Raw genomic sequence first — 18,216 nt, 5'->3', positions numbered from 1 at the left:
TCCAGAAGATACAATTACTACCTCTATATCTTTTGTTGTTAACTTTACGAATTCAAAAGAATTGGTGAGATCCTCATGGAACGAGTATCCAAACTAGGGGTGTAACTAGGTCGGGTTCGGGTTGGCTATGTCTATCAGTCATTTCTAGATTGGGTTTAAAAGTCGGCTGGCCTGTGCTCTATCGGTGTAAAACCGGACCTCCTCTTTGACCTCAAGAGAGTACATTCCAGTTCATCCTTGCAGCAAAGAACACATTACCAACGGGGCTCCGCTTGTCTATCTGGTAGGAGCAGCTAGTGCATGCCACCTTGTGTTGGGACATTGCAGGTTCAAAACCCAATGGTATAGTTGTATAACTGATAGGGATCTGCCTAACCCGACGTTACAAGCTGCCCTCAATTAAATGGAGGAAGCCTTAGTGGCCGCCTATAAGTAACTTTTGATTAAAATATAATAACCTGCTTTAGTGTAGCATTAAAATTTGCATTAGCGAAAGCAAGGTGACTCCTTTGAAAATACAAGCGTTGTATGAAAACTTCCGTGAACGAATTTGCCCGCATGCACAGCGTACGGGTTAAATGGATTCGGATATCCCATCAGAATCTAACACATTATTTTTGGGCACAGATCCTGAAACCAAGATCCGAAGGTGCAACCCGATTTCTGATTAAATTTGGATTTGTCTAATTAAGCTATTCTTCAGCTTATGTAAGATATGTTCGACTTTGGATCAAATCCAAGGTACCTGTATTTTTAGATTTTTACATGTAAAGATCTTGTTTTTGGCCTTGTTTACCAGGTCCGGTATTGCCGTGCATATTTCGGGTTCAGATTCAATCATACTTCATTGGTCCGGCATCGACAGGTCCGATCTATTACATGCTTCTCAAATTAGGATTTGGACAAAAATAATCCGACCCGTTTCCGATCCGTTTGCAGCTAACGCTGACGGACCGTCAGGCGTCAGCTTCTATGGATATTTTAGTCTTTTTCATCATATTGGCAATAGTTTGACTGAAGGATGACCCCCGTAATGTGATTTTATGACAAAGGCAAGGTCATAAATGGTATTCACTCTACTATATAGGTTTAACCTTTCGAGGGAGAGCGAGAGAAAGGACGAGCCGAGAAGGAAGATTGAAGGAATTCCGATGGCGAATTCCGTCCGCCTCTCCGCTTTCCTCTTCGCCATCGTCGTCCCTTCGTTCCTCTGCCTTCTTCCGGGAGCGAGAGGTAGCGAGGGGGACGCCGGGGGTTACAGATTGCCGGAATCCGACCTGGTGAGGGGTCTCCCGGGGCAGCCCAACGTGAAGTTCCGGCACTACGCCGGATACATCCGGTTGCGGGAGAATGACGAGAGGGCGCTCTTCTACTGGTTCTTCGAGGCACAGGGAGGCGTGAAAGAGAAACCGCTCCTCCTGTGGCTCAACGGAGGTAAGCGAACATCTCTCTCTCTCTCTCTCTCTCTCTCTCTCTCTCTCTCTCTCTCTCTCTCTCTCTCTCTCTCTCTCTCTCTCTCTCTCTTATCTTTCTCGATTCTATTGCTTCTTCGCGCTTTAGATCAATCCCGTTGCAATCCGGAAGTAATCTTGTTGATTCGTTGAGGCGAGCGACGATTAGGCCTGCGTCTTATTTTTCAAGATTTATTCTCTGAGATGATTCCCTTTTTTTGTGATATCTTGCACTCTTCTGAATCAGAAAACAAAGAAATCGCAAGACGAATTCGCGTCAAACGAGAGCGAATCTTAATCATATCTCGACTACTGTTTTAGACTCGTGACTAGAACGCGATCTCAAGATCTTCTTTGACTACTTTTACTGCGGCACATAACGATTTTGAAGATGATGTAGGAATTTACTGCAATTTGTATGTTTGGTATAAAAATTGAGTAAAAAGTGGCATAAAATCGATTAACTTGTAATTTTCACCGATTTTCGCCGCAAATTACTTGCTGGAATCTCCTTGAGTTGTAAAAAAACCGTCTTTATTTTTCTAACTTTATCGTTATCTTCTTTGTTGGAGGAGTTTTGCGCTTCTGGTTCAATTATTGAATTGAAGGATGAGCTGTCAATGCTGCTTTTACAAGCCGATGTGCAAATTTTTTAACTTTTTTCAAAAGTTTTTGTCGCGGCAAAAATGGACGATTTTTTACCTCGAAATAAGTTTTCGGTTATCTATTTGATAAGAACCAACAGTTTTAGACCGTTCTCTTTTGGATTTAGGAGAAAAAATGTCAAAATATTTAGTTCTTACTTTTTTTTTACCGTTGAAGGATTTTACGGTGGCAGTGAATCTTTTAAAAGAAGTAAATGAACGAAAAATTATTTACCGCATTTCGAGTAATTCTTTTATAGTGAAAAAATATGTGAATGGTTATTGTTCTCTTTTTCACTGGTACAAAGGAGTTTCTTGTTCGTGCAAGTTTACCACAACTCCTGCAATTTCTTACTGGCGAATTTCGGGGGATTCTTTTTTCCAGGATCTTCTTTTTTGCCTCAATTTTTTACGCATTTCTCGTGAAGTTTTTTGTTCTGGAGCTTTTGAGCGGGAAATGATGAGGTGGATGGCGATCTCCGCCGTTCCCTAGCCAGACGTCTTTCTCCGTTTTGTTTCCGGCAATTTTGTGTAACTTTTCTTCGGCAGAAAGTACGAAGGCCCACCGGAAATTTTTCCATTTCAGGCACGGCTTGCTTTCGCGGCGTTGCCTAAAAAAGTTAAAAAGAAAAAACATTAAAAGTTCATTATCGAGCGTCGTCATGTCCAGTGGAACGATATTTTGAACATTGTCGGCATATTAAGCTGACGTGCCTAACAAAAACCACATTGTAAAATTTTAAAATCTTTTACTTTTTATATATTTTACCGGAATTGACGTAGATGGCACCTAGCATTTGTATCTAAGAATAATGCTACTACAAATTAAAATATATAATAAATCTGACCAATTAATTTTTTTCTTCACGCTCTTGCCCTTTGGTCGCTTGAAAAATTAGGCACCCGCATCAAAACAAGTTTCACACCTGAAAAATCAGGCACCTGACTACTAAGCAAGTGATTTTGACCAAGGGCAAGGGGTTTGGCGGGGCCTTGGCCACCAGACGAGTGATCAGGATAAGCCTCGCTCAGCCTAAGCCGAGTCACTTTCTGAGGGCAAGGAGTGGACCACGGGTTTATTTCGAGGATGGTTTTTTCGTTTCTCATGGAAAAAAATAAAAGTGCTTTCGATCAAGGTGGCTGATTTTTTTAGCACACAAAGAACAAAACTGTCGAAAAAAGTTACTAAATAAGTGTCATGTTTTTTTTTGTTTGCAGCCAGTTTCAGTATTGTGTTAAAAGTTCATGCCATCTGATTTTACCATATGTTTTATTTATTAACATTTTATATTTTCTTATATATATATATATATATATATATATTAAATTCTCAAAAAATATTAATCCCTCGCCGACAAAATGCTGAAGCCGGGACTTTTTGACATTACAAAAAATGACCAAAATAGCCCTATTCCCACCCGCTTTGTTGCTGACATCCCTAGGGATATCAGTAGAAAAGTCGGGGTACGTTCGGTGTCTGCCGGCGAGGGGACATCGTTCTGTCCCTCGGCGGGAATTCCGCTCTCCCTTCCGCGGGCAGGTTGTTTTCCTCCAGAGTTCCGACCCTATCGACCAGAGGGGAAATTGGATCGCGTTCTGACGGACATTTTCGTTATTTTGGCGATTTGGGAGGCGGCATAGCGGGGCATTTTGGTCATTAGGGGTAGACCAGACCAGGGTTCATACTTCATAGTTTACAATCCACGTGAGATCCAGAAAATTGACCGGTTTCATTTTATAAAGTGAACTATGAAAAGCCGCTCACATTCTACCTCATGTCTTTTCTTCATTGATTTCAAATATCGCCTGTTTGTGCATTATTTTGTCCTTCGTCAATAAAAAAAAAAATCATCGTAAGATGCTTATTTGCTGTTTGCTCAGATTTATTAAATTTGTGACATAATAATGACCAACTGGGTGAATTTAAGACCAAGCATGCTTTTGAAGCAAAAACTAGGCTGCTGAACGGGGACTTCTGTGAATAGGTCAACTTATTTTCTGTTTTCCCCTCAATTGGTTTTCCCCTCTGTTGGTTGTGGCAGGACCGAAGTTGGTCTGGAGAACTTCTGTGAATAGGTCAATTTATTTTCTGTTTTCCCCTGTTAGTTGTGGTAGGTTCGAAGTTGCTCTGGAGAAGGGAGTTTCAGATCGGCTGTAAAGTTCTGAAGAAACTGACCTTGTCATAAATTTTTTTACTTTAAAATCTTTGGTTTATTTGTTGGCCCACTGAGGTCTTGCAACCGCGGTATTGCGGTAAGAGTTACTGCTCGAGTATCGCTCTTTGCGGCTGTATTTATTGAATAGAAAGGGTTTTCTTTTTTTTTTTCAGAATTATTGCTTTCTTCTCTACCTCCGATTTCTTATGATATATTTTTTTGTTAAAATTTTATGTTTCTGCAAATTCAGATATGGTTCTCTCTTTTCCTGTAAACTGCCAAAAAAGGTTTACATTTATTATTTTAAATCATAAGTCAAATTACAACAATAGCCATTATTAAGATAATCCAGGAAACAAAAAAGAATCACTTCTTTCAAGACGATAAGTGTTAACCTGACGTCCTTATTTGAGCATTTTTAGAAAAATTAGCCTATTTTGGGAATTAGGGTAAAAGGTTGTCCCTTAAATGGAATCAACTTTTCTCTTTTTAATGTCTGCTTGAAAATTTGTGGACGATGCTGGACTTTTACGTGTAATTTCCTGCAAATTTGTGGATGCCCCTTCGAGTAAGAGTGTATCGGGTCCTATAACGAAGTCAACCGGATCCAATCCATCACACGGCAAAGTGCTTTGGGAATCGATAACCGTGAAGACCGTTCAGATAATATAAACCAAACTGTTGGATCATGTCTGTGCCAGACTGTTGATCCGGTCTCTTTGCCGGAAAAGTCTGGCTTGTTCCTTGCTTTTGGATCGGTTGGCCAGTTAACTTGTCTGGATCGACCGGGCATGACCGGTGCACGTCCTGAATTGATAAACCCCCCTTCTTTGCTAGCTTTCTTGTGAAATGCAATATGGGGGTCGGAATTACCATAGTCGGACCTGCCTCCAAGCAGAAAGGAACCAAAATGTGCCCTCTAATCTTAGTGGATAGGGTTTCTGGATCCAGATCCGTTATAAACAACCAATTGTCTTTTGGGTCACCTAACGTCTCTCTGAGGGTTAGGGAATCTAGCCTTCGCCCAGATGAGTTTTGGGCCACCTACCTAACATCTTTCTGCGTGAGCGTGCGTGTGTACATTAATGGGATTTACCTGAGAAATTGAAACTGTTGCAGGTCCAGGCTGCTCTTCCATTGCCTACGGAGCTCTGCAGGAGCTCGGTCCTTTCCTAGTGCGGAACAATCATTCACAGCTCGTGTTGAACGAGTATGCATGGAACAAAGGTACCTCCTGATACTCCCTTCCATTAAGAGTGCGGGTCAGGTCACGGGGGACCGCAGCCGACCGTGGGATGCCGTTCATCGTTCATCCATGGCGACGAACGGCATCCAACCACCACAGCCAGTTGCTTATGCCTCAGATGGTCCCCATAAATTTTTGAGCGCCGATCATTCACGCCTTTCCTTACCGTTGGCGTGCTCATTAATGCTTTTTTAAATTGTTTAGCTGCTTCTCCTTTCATTTCCTTATTTTTAAATTTTTAAATACTTTTTTTTTATGATGGTCAAATTTTTAAAATCATGTGTTTAAAAACTTGAAAGCGTCGCCCCAACTCCCAACTTCTGCGCATCTGACACCAGCTCAAAAAATGTTAAAATCGAAATCTCCACAACTGGAAGAATCCAAAAGTCAAGCTCCTCTGTTGTCATGTTGCCAGTTGTACCGAGCATACTTTGAAATTAATATAAAGAAAAAAGAAAGTTTCAGGATAGTATGGATTAGGGGTGGCAATCGTGTCGGGTTGGCGGGTCGACCCGACGGGTTGGCGGGTCGACCCGACGGGTTGGCGGGTCGACCCGACGGGTTGGCGGGTCGACCCGACGGGTTGGCGGGTCAGCATACCTCAACCCGAACCCGACCCGTTTATTAAACGGGTCGACTGTGGCAAACACGAACCCAACCCATTTAATAAACGGGTAACCCGACACGACCCGCCAACCCATTTAATAAATGGGTTGGGTCGGGTAAACGGGTTCTCAGGTTCTTTGATTCACCAAGGACGAAATTGGCCCAGGCGAGCAACCAGCAACGGACCTACATTAGCAGGGGGGGTGGGCGCCTCCTCCCTCCCCCCCGAAGAATTTAAAATTCCCATTTGGAGCCGCTGGCTGCTCCCAACATACACGTAAAAAAAAAATCTCAAGAAAAAATGAAATACGGTTTGCCCCACTACCCAATAAAAGTTTGTGTGTCCGTCCGTGCGAGCAACTCTCATGGATCTTAGTGCGAGCAGCTCTCATGGATCTTCTTTATGCTGTAGTAAGTTTTAGTTTGTTATAAGGGTTTGTTTGTTTTTATTGAATGCTTTTAGCTAAGGATGCATGATTTTGGATAAAAAAAAAATACATTGTGGAGAGTGGGATTGGTTCTGTTACAGGACAGCCAAATTTTACAAAAGCCTCTTCCTGAATTCAACCCATTCTCAACCCTACTTTTGTCTGTTTTAAACACAACAATAAAATTATTCCAGGCCGATCTTTCAGAACGAGGCATGTGCAATGTGAAGCTCTACTGAGTGAAAAATGCATAGAGTGTAGGAATGTGTGGTATGTGTTCGTTTGATTGGTGACGTACAATGGTAGCACGACATGCAATAGGCAACAGTATCGTCGTTAGTGCATCACTGTGTAACGACACAAACGTGAAGTGTTATTCTGTTAAGTAGTGCCAATGAATTAGAGGACGTTGCCTTTAGAGATTTGGATAAAGACCTCTCAGCTTGCAAGATTGTTTTTCACGCGTAGTTGTTGAATGCATGAGAGTGTGTGTGGGTTAGGGCTAATTCTCCCAAGGATCACATTGGGTGATTCCAATTGAGTATGGTGACTCGGGTCTAGGCGAGTGAATGCCTAGGCATTGGTGAATGAGTTTAGGTGATGCTCTTTGCTATGGTGTTTAATCATTAATTGGTCTTTGGATTGGGGCCCGCAAGGTCTTATTCATTTAGTGATGAGGTTTTGCTATGTCATGTGCATAAAGCTGCAATACGCTTCATGGCACACAAAGCTATGACAAAGATTATGCCTCTTTCGGAAGTGATAGCTTATATGAGATGGCTATATACTAAGCATCATGGACAAAATGAAATGCGCATTTGGAAAAGTGCTTGATCAGATTTCGCTAGGCAGTTGCGCATGGGGTGGTACACAAGGCCAATGAAAATGATTCAGCACGTATAAAGGTGTTGGTACGTAGCCTTTGGTTGTTAGGCTAGCCAGTTTGATGCATCGCAGGTTTGTGATTCATTTTATATCCGCGATAGAGTGATAGAAAAGCTTGCGGTGGTAAAGAAGGATCATCGCGCCATACTGGCTTATAAGAAAAAGTAAGCCCATGATAAATTGACATTAGAGCAGAAAGATTTACGGAGACCTTGTTCTTCATTATGTGTGGCACTGTAGACGACAATGATGGTTTATCTTGGTTACATAAATATTCATAGCTGAAGTGTGGTTGACTTAGCACAGAAGCAAGATGTTGGCATGATGGTATGGGACATCTTGTTGATGACAAGCAATAGTGTAAGATTATTGTTCAGTTGGCTAAGGAAACGTAGATAAGTCAAAGATTCCTACCAGTTGTGTGTTAGGCTCACTGGCGGAGCGTGACGTTTGCCTTGTGCATGCAGAGAATGCACGTTGGATTCGGCTGAATGGATTTGCACATCTGGGTATGGGAGACTCAATTAAACTTCTAGATACCCTCTCAAGATTGTGGGTTAACAGAGTGTTCACATTGGGTAGGATGTTCATTGTTTAATCCCTTGAGTTGGCAGATCCTCAATCGATTGTGTGTAGAAAAAGTTTTTGTTTGTGGCTCGTTGGTTTCTACGATAACGTTTTGCTGACTCTGAGAGAGAGTTACAACATGCTGGTTTCGGGCGGAGAGTTTCAGCGTTGGGCCAAAGGTACCCATGTGAGGACGAATGTTCTGGAGGATGCTTTGAAGGACCACTTTGGGGTGATACGCAAGAAGGCGTCTCCTACTTAAGGACTAGTTTGAACCATTGGAAAACCGTCAGTTGGCGTAAAGGAGTTGATATCCCTGCGGTATTCATTGGTGGTCGTCTTTCTCTTTAAGAACCATGAAGGGCTTGGACTTTCCCTTGAGGGGGTTAGAAGGCACCCTAGCCATGAGCATGAAGACGGTAAGTTTGTCGTGTGAGCACATTTATATTTAAGACTACACTAGGTCTCATGAGCAGAGAAATGCTCAATGTTGATAAAGCATAAGATCGTTGTCTAAGTGATCGAAGATGCATTAAAGGTATGAGACTTGATGTGTTAAAGATTGTGATGATGGTGAATGTAAACCAGAACAAATTGAGTAAGCTGAAGAAAAAGAGCAAACCAAAGATAAGTATAAAGAAAAACTGGCATATTAGTGAAGACTGTGTTCTTACCTACACCAGCCTTGTCGAGGACGACAATGGTTTTGGGTGGAGGATAATCTCTCGGGCCGATCTTTCAGAATGGGGCATGTGTAGTGCAAAGCTCTACTGGGTAGAAAATGCATCGAGTGTAGGAACGTGCGGTATGTGTTCGCTTGATCAATGACGTGCGATGATAGCATGACATGCGATAAGCATCGATATCGTCATTAGTGCATCGTTGTGTGGTGACACAAACGTAGAGCGTTGTTCGGTTAAGCAATGTCAGTAGATCAAAGGATGTTGCCTTTAGATATTTGGATAATTAAGGACCTCTCGGCTTACAAGATTTTTTTCATACGTAGCGGTTGGACACACGGGTGTGTGTGTGAGTTAGGGCTAATTCTCTTAGGGATCACATTAGGTGGTTTCAATCGAGTATGGTGACTCGGGGCTAGGCGAGTGAATGCCTAGGCTTCGACGAATGAGTCTCGGTGGTGTTCTTCGCTATGGTGTTCAATCATCAACTGGTTTTTAGACTAGGGGTTGCAAGGTCTTGTTCCTTCAATAATGAGGTTTTGCTATGTCGTGCGCATGAAATATCAATACGTTTTATGGTACGCAAGGCTAAGGCAAAGTTTGTGCCTCTTTTGAAAGTGATAGCGGGTATGAGATGAGTATACACTAAGCGGCATAAACAAAATGAAAAGTGCATTTATAAATGCGCTTGATCAGCTTTCGCTAAGCAGTTGTGCATGGGGTGGTACGCAGGGCCAATAAAAATAATTTAGCACATGGAAAGGTGTTGGTACGTGGCCTTTGGCAATTAGGTTGGCCAGCTTGACACGTTGCGAGTTTGCGATGCATTTTATGCCCAATCACAAAGCGATAGAAAGTCTTGCGGTATGAAAGGACCATCGCACCTCACTAACTTATTGAAAAAATATGCCCGTAACAAAAATCACCATATTTTATAAAATATCAAGGAAATTTTTACTACTCTCTGCTGCCAATATAGATCGATTTTAACCAAGGTCATGAGCCTGCCGAGGCACCTGTGGGCTAAGTGCAGTTGACAATATCAGAGCCCCCGACAAACTTTATAAGGGGTTCAGTACTTCAGGGTATGACAGTACTTCGTGACACCAATTGGCAATTTTTACCCTTTTGTTCTTCAACTTCATTGCGCCTTATACTCTTTCGTTTTCAAGGCCAGCCTGTCTACAGTGAAAGTGTTTGATTCTTTAATTCATTTTACCGAGCTGCTTCCGGAAACATTGACCAAGAGAACTATAAGCGGAAAAAGTATCGTTATTGCTATCAAGTATCAACTACTATCATTTAAGTGATGAAGAAAATTACTGTTAAGTGCATATCTTCTATGTTTGATTTGGCTCATATGTATTGTAATTTCTTCACCGATTAGGGTGTTTTTACTTGAGATTTTCCTCTTTCATAAGAGTAATTGGAGAGCCAAAGGGGGCTTGGCTTGTCTGGTAGGAGCAGCTAGTGCACGTCACCTAGTGTTAGAATGTTGCAGTTTCAAATCCAATGGTATAGTTGTATAACTGGTAGTGGTCTGCGTAGCCCCAGTTTGTTGAGGAACGTTGCTGTGACCTATCGATTGATCGAAGAAATAAGCACGAAAAAGCAAAAAAAGAAAATTCATCATACACGAAAATAAAGATTTTATTCGACAAGAATATCTTATGTTCACTACTGCTTCTTTATTAATTTAGATACACTAAAAGAGCCAGATTATCTCTTTTAAATAAGAATAGTCTACTAATTTTACAAAGAGTACAGCTCCACACTCTTACACAACTTGCCTTTCAAAAACAAAAAAGAGCAGATGGAGAAGCTTCATGTACAAACGTCACACCAATTGGTTTGTGTTCCCTTCAAAGCTTTTAAGTTTCTAGTTTTTTGCCTAACTTGTTTGCTGTGGAAATTAAGCATTTTGTATGAACTCCTACAATTGTGCCTGGATACTTATATTGGCCATTATGGGACCTTCACTCTCATTAATGGATTCAATTATTTTCCTTGTAGCATTTATTTTCTCTTGATTTTTTATTTTCCCTTCGTGAAAGGAAGAAAATTCTATGGGCACTGCACCATTTGCGTTTGTCTTTGCCTTTTTGTTGTTTTTTTTATGAAAAGTATTGCTAGTTCATGTGTGTCTGAATTTAAAATTGTGTAGCGCTTTTGGTTGGAGGCCACTCTTTGGACCTTGGTTTTGTCATCTTACTGACTGGCCACGTTCAGCAATTCAATGGCTTAGCTTGGAAAGTCTTGGCTTAACAGAATTCTGACTGAACCCATTAAAAGACACAGTTAGTTATCATACAGAAGCAACTTGGTCATCATTGAGACAGCTAATATAACATGCTTGAATAGATCATAATTAAGGCTCGGTATGGAAACTGCCTATCGGAAATGAAAAAGTGGATTCTCATGGATTTAGCAAATCTTTAGAGTAGTGCTTTAGGAGCAGTCTTTAAAATCCACTAGGAATTCCCCACTTCCATGGTCATGGTTTTAGATTGAACCTAAAAGGTCACCCGTCTGACGATCGAAAGTGTCACTGACTGGTACCAACGGTGGCTCTGCGTGGTTGGTAGGAGCTGTCAGTGCACGTCTCATTGTTGTGGGACGTTGCAGGTTCAAAACCCAGTGGGACGTTGAATAATAACTGGCAGGGGTCGGTCTAACCCCAGCTTGCCTTTGGAAAAAAAAGTGTCACTGACTGGTGTAGCATTTGATAATTATCAGCTCACTCTCGTGGTAGCTGAAATAGGAATTAGAATTAGCAAATGTCATGCTAGTTCCTATTTTTTCCCTTGGCTTAGAAACAGTTTTGGGAGTGGGGATTTCACACTTAGCGCTCGGCTGACCTCCGATGGTCGCTTTCCAAACAGATCCAAGGGTGGACATTGGGTGGGTTACCTGACCCCGGGCATTGGTTGGGTTTGGATGCATAAACACAGCTCCGAACCTAATAAGAAGGAAGCCTGGTCTGACCTGAACAGTAAACCATGTTTGGGTGAAAAAGCATTTCAATCTGGCCCCACCCAAACCCACTGAAGCTCCGGTGGGATGCATATATTTATGCGACCAGGCACCGGTCCGATTGTGAAAAGACCTGGGCCCAGCACATGTCCAATAGGAGTCAGGTCGGGTTGTTGGCAGCTCTTAAAGTCTCCTTGGCCGTCAAGCTGTTATGGGCATCAGATCGGGTCAGGTGGATCGGGCCAACCGGAGATCCACCTCTAAATAAAACCAAAGGGAATCTCTAACGCAGGTTTTCTTTGATCTGCGCAGTGTCGAACCTTCTCTTCCTTGAGACGCCGGTTGGAGTGGGTTTCTCTTACACCAACAGATCGGAAGATCTGACGAGGCTCGGAGATCGGATTACAGCGGAAGATTCTCATGCCTTCCTCCTCAAGTGGTTCCAGAAGTACCCGAGTTTCAAATCACACGATTTTTACATTGCTGGAGAGAGCTACGCCGGTATATACTCTCTCTCTCTCTCTCTCTCTCTCTCTCTCTCTCTCTCTCTCTCTCTTCGTTTTAAGCTTTATAGCTATAATTCTTTCACATACTTCGCAGGTCACTATGTTCCTCAGCTTGCTAAACAAATATACGATCATAACAAGTACGCCAGCAAAGGCTCCTATATCAACCTCAAAGGAATTATGGTGAGATAAAAAAGAATGAATTTGAACTCTTCGCATCTCTCTGTTCTTGGGCTCCCTGTCCTTTTGCGTACATCGAATAAAGAGAAAGTGACCCGACCCTTAGCCCTGGTCCAGTATTCGAGCCAAGTACTTGGCTCACACGCGACCTACCATCCCTAGAGCTGTGGTCAGCCCATAGTTACTGGAAGTGATTTCCTAAGCCGGGATGCACGCTAAAACTCACTTTCCATTTGTGGGAAGCACACTTTTTATACATAGGAATCACGCTTATCACTCGTTTCCCAAATAGCATCCCTTTTATTTTTCACTCTAGTCTTATAGTTTTTATTTTTCATAATTTTTTGCATTTTTATGTTAATTTTTTTTTCTCCTCCACTTTCTACTTACTTTCCCTTGTGTCCCTCACATTTCTTTTTTGACTTCTTGCATGTTTTCACAATTGCTTTCAAACCGAATCTTGGGTTTCGCTTCACACTACTTTTTGACACTTTCTACATTTATGCTTCATGCATCCCTTCTCGTTGTAGATTTCGCTTCCTGGCAACTATATGTCAGTCAGACGGAGGGAGTCTCCTTCTGCCTGTCTACTTAGGGATGGTGGGACCCAGCATCAGGACATGTGGTATCAAGCTGGGGTTAGGCAGACCCCTACGACACCATGGGGATTTGAACTTGCAATGTCCATTCTAGCTGCTCCTACCAGACAAGCTGAGCACCAGTTGGGAGGACATGTGGTACCATTACACCGGTACTCTGGCTGAGCACTGAATCTGCTCTCTAGATTCTTTGCTATATTTCCAAGAACGTAACAGTTCTTGGACCAATGAGTACATGCAATCAGCCGGTACACTAGAATTATTTCGGGCCCACAGGGTACCAATTACCAAATAGCTAATTGACCAAGGCAGGGCGGATCAAGTAAAACGGCATTTTACAAAGTGCATCCCAAAACGAGAAGTGAAGCCTCTCTCGTTTGGACAAAAAAAAAGTAATTGTGTCCCCCTCACAAGACAGGTGTCACCTCCACAATGATCGTTTCACATAAAACGTTTTATCTGATTCGCTGATGGAATGCCCCCATTACGAGAGGACCCACTTTCTGTTTCTGCTCATCTTGTGGGTTTTCAAATACAAATATCGGTATTGGTCACGTTCAATCGTATTATAGGACATATATATATAATACAAATGTTGTGATTTCTTGATAATACTATAAAAGGAAAAAAATATTCCAGTCTGCATCAAGAACATGATATATTGAAAATATCATGATTTTGTCCGCAATTTCTTGAAGGAAACTCCAAATCAAATTCTCTAGTTACTTTAATTAAGCATATATGTTTATGATTTCTGAATCTTTAATCTAATTGTTTTGGCAAGTTTTTCCTCCATAATTGGAAACACAAGAAAACAAACATTAATTTAAGATCTTCGAAATAAATGAAAGGATAAAATGCTGCTCCAAACTTGTGTGTGATTATTCTTGTATTCAATTTTCGTAGCGTGTTTGGATTGGGGAAATTTAACAGAATTGGAACCCAAATCCACTAAATCATCTGCCATTTTTTCACTGAATTTCCTGAAACCAAAACACGGCCGTCAGGGGCGTTGGGGTTGATGAAGAGAAACTTTTCAGATCGGGAACGCAGTGCTCAACGACGAGACAGACCAGGAGGGGATGGTGGACTATGCGTGGAGCCACGCGGTGATATCGGATCAGCTCCACGAGCGCGTGAAGCGCGAGTGCAACTTCAAGTCCGCCAAACAGACCGCCCACTGCAAAATTGCCGTCGGCTCCTTCCTCCAGGCCTACAACGACATCGACATCTACAGCCTCTACACGCCGGTGTGCGTGGCCTCCCTCACCAGAGAGCATTCCTCTCGCCTCCTCGCCTCTCCTCGAGCCTTCTCTCAGCACGTACGCAACCTCTCTCTCTCTCTCTCTCTCTCTCTCTCTCTCTCTCTCTCTCTCTCTCTCTCTCTCTCTCTCTCTCTCTCCATTGGTTAACACTTGACCTTATCAACTTAGCATCTGGCCTTCTCTGTAGAAAGTTATTGTCATTGCTCACAAATTTGCCAAGCCCTGCTTCTCCGCATGTTCCCAAAAGCGGTGTCTTCTTGAATAATTTTTCTGAGTTCACCTGGTGTTGTTGGACAGGAGCTCTGGCATAGGCTGCCATCTGGTGTGGACCCTTGTACGGAGAGATATACCAGGGCTTACCTCAACAGGAAGGATGTTCAGAATGCCCTGCATGCTAATGTTACGAATCTCACCTACTCGTATCAGCCCTGCAGGTACTCGCTCTCTCTCTCTCAATTTATATATATATATAACGCCAGACACGAGAAGGATTAGATTGGATAAGATTTGGTCAATATGCAAAGTAGCTTTTCTTTGGCGACTGGTTTTTCACTCGCTTCTTTTCTTCTTGGAGAAAGACCTGGAAAAAATATTCTACCTTTTCTGTGTACGAGCTATCTTCTTTTGACTGTCGTTCTTTTACATTCTTTTGCTTATGTATATCCAAGCAGATGGCAGATAGAGCAAAGTGGCATTATTTTCCCACCTTGGTCTGTTGCAGTTAATGGAATTACATTGATGTCCTTCCAGACTGCTCTTTCTCTCTCTGAGATAAATTAAAGAGAACCAATTCATGCTTTTATATGATTTTCATATTTTAATACACAAAAATGATTTTCCGACTCACCTATGAGTTTGAAGAGAAGTCCTGATTGATATTCAATGTAGTTTTCCTTCTCTTATAGACCAAAGCTGAACCCACAGTTGCTTCTGTTATTTTAGCGCGCAACCACTTCCCCGTCCTTTTTCTTTTTGTCCGTCTGAATTGAAAAAGCACATAGCTTTATCGTTTAGACATTGTGTAAACTCTAAAGGCAAATTTTCATTTGGAGGCCCACAAAGCCTCATGATTTTCAAACCCAACTTTTCAGTGAAACTGTCAAAAGAAAGTTCGAAGTTGATTTCATGGTTAAGATGTACATAACATGTGTCATTTTAACTTTTGTTTTAGAAAGTTGTGATTTGGGGCAGTTTGGTAATTTTATTATGTATAAATTAACCTTACCTAATCCAATTGAGAACTCTATTTGACAGTTTTGGTAAAATGTTGGGTCCTAAATGTCTTTTCAGACTCTTAAATGAATTTTTTATCAAAACTAGGGTGGACATCGGGTCGTGCTGCCAGTCGAGCTTCAGGTAGCCCGCTCGACTCGGGCCCAAATTTAAGGAACCCCCAAATAAAATAGGGCCTGGATTGACCCGACAACTTATCGGGCTGGGTTCGGGAATGGGTCCGAGCCCGACTCAGGCCCCTACTTTCTGATTTCAAAAAAATAAAATAAATAAAATAAAAACATTAATAACCCTAAGTCCCACCCGACCAGCCCCTCTTCCCATAAAAGAGAGAGAAAAGAAGAAAACCCTAGGGTCTTGTTTTCATTCTCATTTTCTTTCCTTTGAGCACGGCTGCGCCGCAGTCACCATGTTGCAGCAACCGGAGGCATGAGATGGGGCCATCGGGCATGGTCAATGCATAGGCCCCGAGGCAAGGGTAACCTCGGAGTTTTATGCCTGCACAACTAGGTCTTCGTGTCGGGTGTGATTTCTTCGGGTTAAAATCGAAAAAAAAAAAATTGAAGCCCTCCCATGAATTCCCATTTTAGATCTGAAAATGGGTCTGCGGATCAGAAATGAACCGTATCCATTTAAGTCCACCTAGAAATGGATCGTGCCTTTGCAATTATCTTTGTGTTTGAGCTAGCTCATCTCGTCGCACTGCCCATATTTATTGGTACTAATGTATAATGTAGTGAGGCTCTATATCATATGGGTATCCCCTCCCCGTTTAGGCCCTAAATATCATATGTGGGTTCTTTTCTTTATAATGTTTTGGCCAATCCGTCTTATTCTGTGTTTGGTTGTTAATCCTTGGTAACATGAAATTTGCTGCTCACCCATGCGCCTTTTTGTATAGTGAGGTCATCCTTAAATGGAACGATGCTCCAGACAGTGTCCTTCCCATCATCAGCAAGCTCATGAAGGCCCGGTTACGCGTATGGGTTTACAGGTATGACCATGAAAGGCTGAGTGTTAATTTATGATGAACTTTTCATAGGATCTTGCTTCCCTTGAAGGAAGTTTATTGCCATTTGGAGAACATGCTATGCTAGGGATGCAAAATGGGTCGGAGTTCCAACCTGGGTCTGAACCATAACCGACTTATCTTGTGAGATAGGGGTGGTAGATATAACATATCATAGCTGGCCAGACTCTGAGCATAGAATGGAGAAAACATGTATGGTCAAGTCTAACCCAACCCATTTGACCTTTTTCACCAGATAGCGTGTATTCGTTTTCACCAACTCAGATGAGATCCACATCCGAGATTCTATTATGAGATTGGATTTTGATTTAAATCGGCAACCAGACCAACTTTGCAAAGTCAGGTATAAGGTCAGGTCAACCCTGACTCGGCCCATATCTGCATGAGTGCGAGTGCCTATCAGGTCAGAGTGGGCTCTCACGGCTCCAAACAAAACTTGGCCTTGTGTTTTAACTGGTGGGCTTTGTAAGGGCTTGGGTATAATGGAATGTACACGCCTGCAAAAGGACGAGAGAGGATCACCTTACGGGCACATTTGACGGTAATGCCGTTAGAGCTGCCTTGGATGTCGTTCATCTTAAAATTGAACGGCACCCACCAAAACTGTGAACAAGCTCATTGTAAGCCGTTCATTTTAAACCATTTAAAGGTACCCTCTGTAAAAGGATACATCATTGATACATTCAAATATACTGCTAGAATCATGGTAGAACTGATATCACATTTAACTCGTACACATTGGGTATCTTGAATGTCAAATGAAGATTGTGTTAATATTACTCTCCTATAGAGAAGCTAAAATCCCAAACGGGGCTCCGATTGTTTGGTATGAGATGCTGTTCGCACACGTCACCTTGTGTTGGGACCTTGCAAGTTCAAATCCCAATGGTACGTTATATAACTGGTTACCAATGGGGGACTCAGCTTGTACAGGGGGGTGGCTCCGCTTGTCTGGTAGGAGCAGCTAGTGCACGTCACCTTGTGTTGGGACGTTGCAAGTTCAAATCCCAATGGTATCGTTTACTAATTGGTAGGGGTCTGCCTAACCCCAGCTTGCCTATCAAAAACATAGAGGAGCTAAAATAGTTTGATTGGTTACAATGGCAGCGGTGACACCGATGGCCGGATTCCTGTGACATCAACAAGGTACAGCCTAAACACGATGCGGCTGAGGGAAAAGTCAGGGTGGAGGGCTTGGTTCCACACGCAACAGGTTGCAGGATGGACGGTGGAATACGATGGGCTAACGTTTGCAACCCTAAGGGGAGCAGGCCATGAGGTCCCACTCTACGTCCCCCAACAAGCTTTGTCATTGATCACACACTTCCTTTCAGGCACTTCTCTGCCTTCTTCTCGCTTCTAAAGCCGTTCCCCTTTGAGTTATGTGCATTTAATTGAGCAAACAATTTTTTTTACATTGTTCAATCACCTAATGAGAGGATGCAAAGAAACTCCAACAAGAACTGGTGTACTAAAATTTTTATGCTTTCGTTGAGGCAAATTTCCAGTCAAGGAATTTATCTAGCTGCTTGCCAAAATGTGCGGCATTTTTCACACCCTCAAGAAGCGCAAAACACGAAAGCCAAGATATTTTTGGATTTGTTAGATTCTTGCTTACGTTCGGTTGCATTCAAATGTGATTTGGAATCTCATGCAAATGAGAGAATGAATCTCATTTGCATATATAACCAAACATGTGACAAATAAGAAACTGAATCTGATTTGAAATCACATTTGAAGTGATTATCAGAATCACATGGTGGAATA

General features: G+C 42.3%; 1 protein-coding gene across 1 annotated transcript; it reads left to right on the top strand.

Moving 5' to 3' along the window:
* Positions 1 to 1,107: 1,107 nt before the first annotated feature.
* LOC149832451 (serine carboxypeptidase-like 35) lies at positions 1,108 to 17,973 on the top strand. Its single transcript, XM_090014492.1, has 8 exons — positions 1,108 to 1,434; positions 5,371 to 5,478; positions 11,949 to 12,137; positions 12,237 to 12,325; positions 13,962 to 14,243; positions 14,484 to 14,620; positions 16,321 to 16,413; positions 17,557 to 17,973. The coding sequence occupies exons 1-8, from the start codon at positions 1,152 to 1,154 to the stop codon at positions 17,810 to 17,812; spliced, it is 1,437 nt and encodes a 478-aa protein (XP_089870618.1). The 5' UTR covers positions 1,108 to 1,151; the 3' UTR covers positions 17,813 to 17,973.
* The last annotated feature ends 243 nt before the right edge of the window (positions 17,974 to 18,216 follow it).

This window comes from Nuphar pumila, chromosome 7 (genome assembly GCF_984573655.1).
Source record: "Nuphar pumila chromosome 7, dmNupPumi1.hap1.1, whole genome shotgun sequence".
Taxonomy (NCBI): domain Eukaryota; kingdom Viridiplantae; phylum Streptophyta; class Magnoliopsida; order Nymphaeales; family Nymphaeaceae; genus Nuphar; species Nuphar pumila.
The sequence above is the reverse complement of the archived record's forward strand: the minus strand, read 5'-3'. Positions and strand labels throughout refer to the sequence as shown.

Coding starts and splice junctions, on each gene's coding strand:
- LOC149832451 (XM_090014492.1), top strand. CDS start 1,152: ATGGCGAATTCCGTCCGCCTCTCCGCTTTCCTCTTCGCCATCGTCGTC. Junction 1,435..5,370: donor CCTCCTGTGGCTCAACGGAG/GTAAGCGAACAT, acceptor AAACTGTTGCAG/GTCCAGGCTGCTCTTCCATT. Junction 12,326..13,961: donor TCAACCTCAAAGGAATTATG/GTGAGATAAAAA, acceptor GAAACTTTTCAG/ATCGGGAACGCAGTGCTCAA.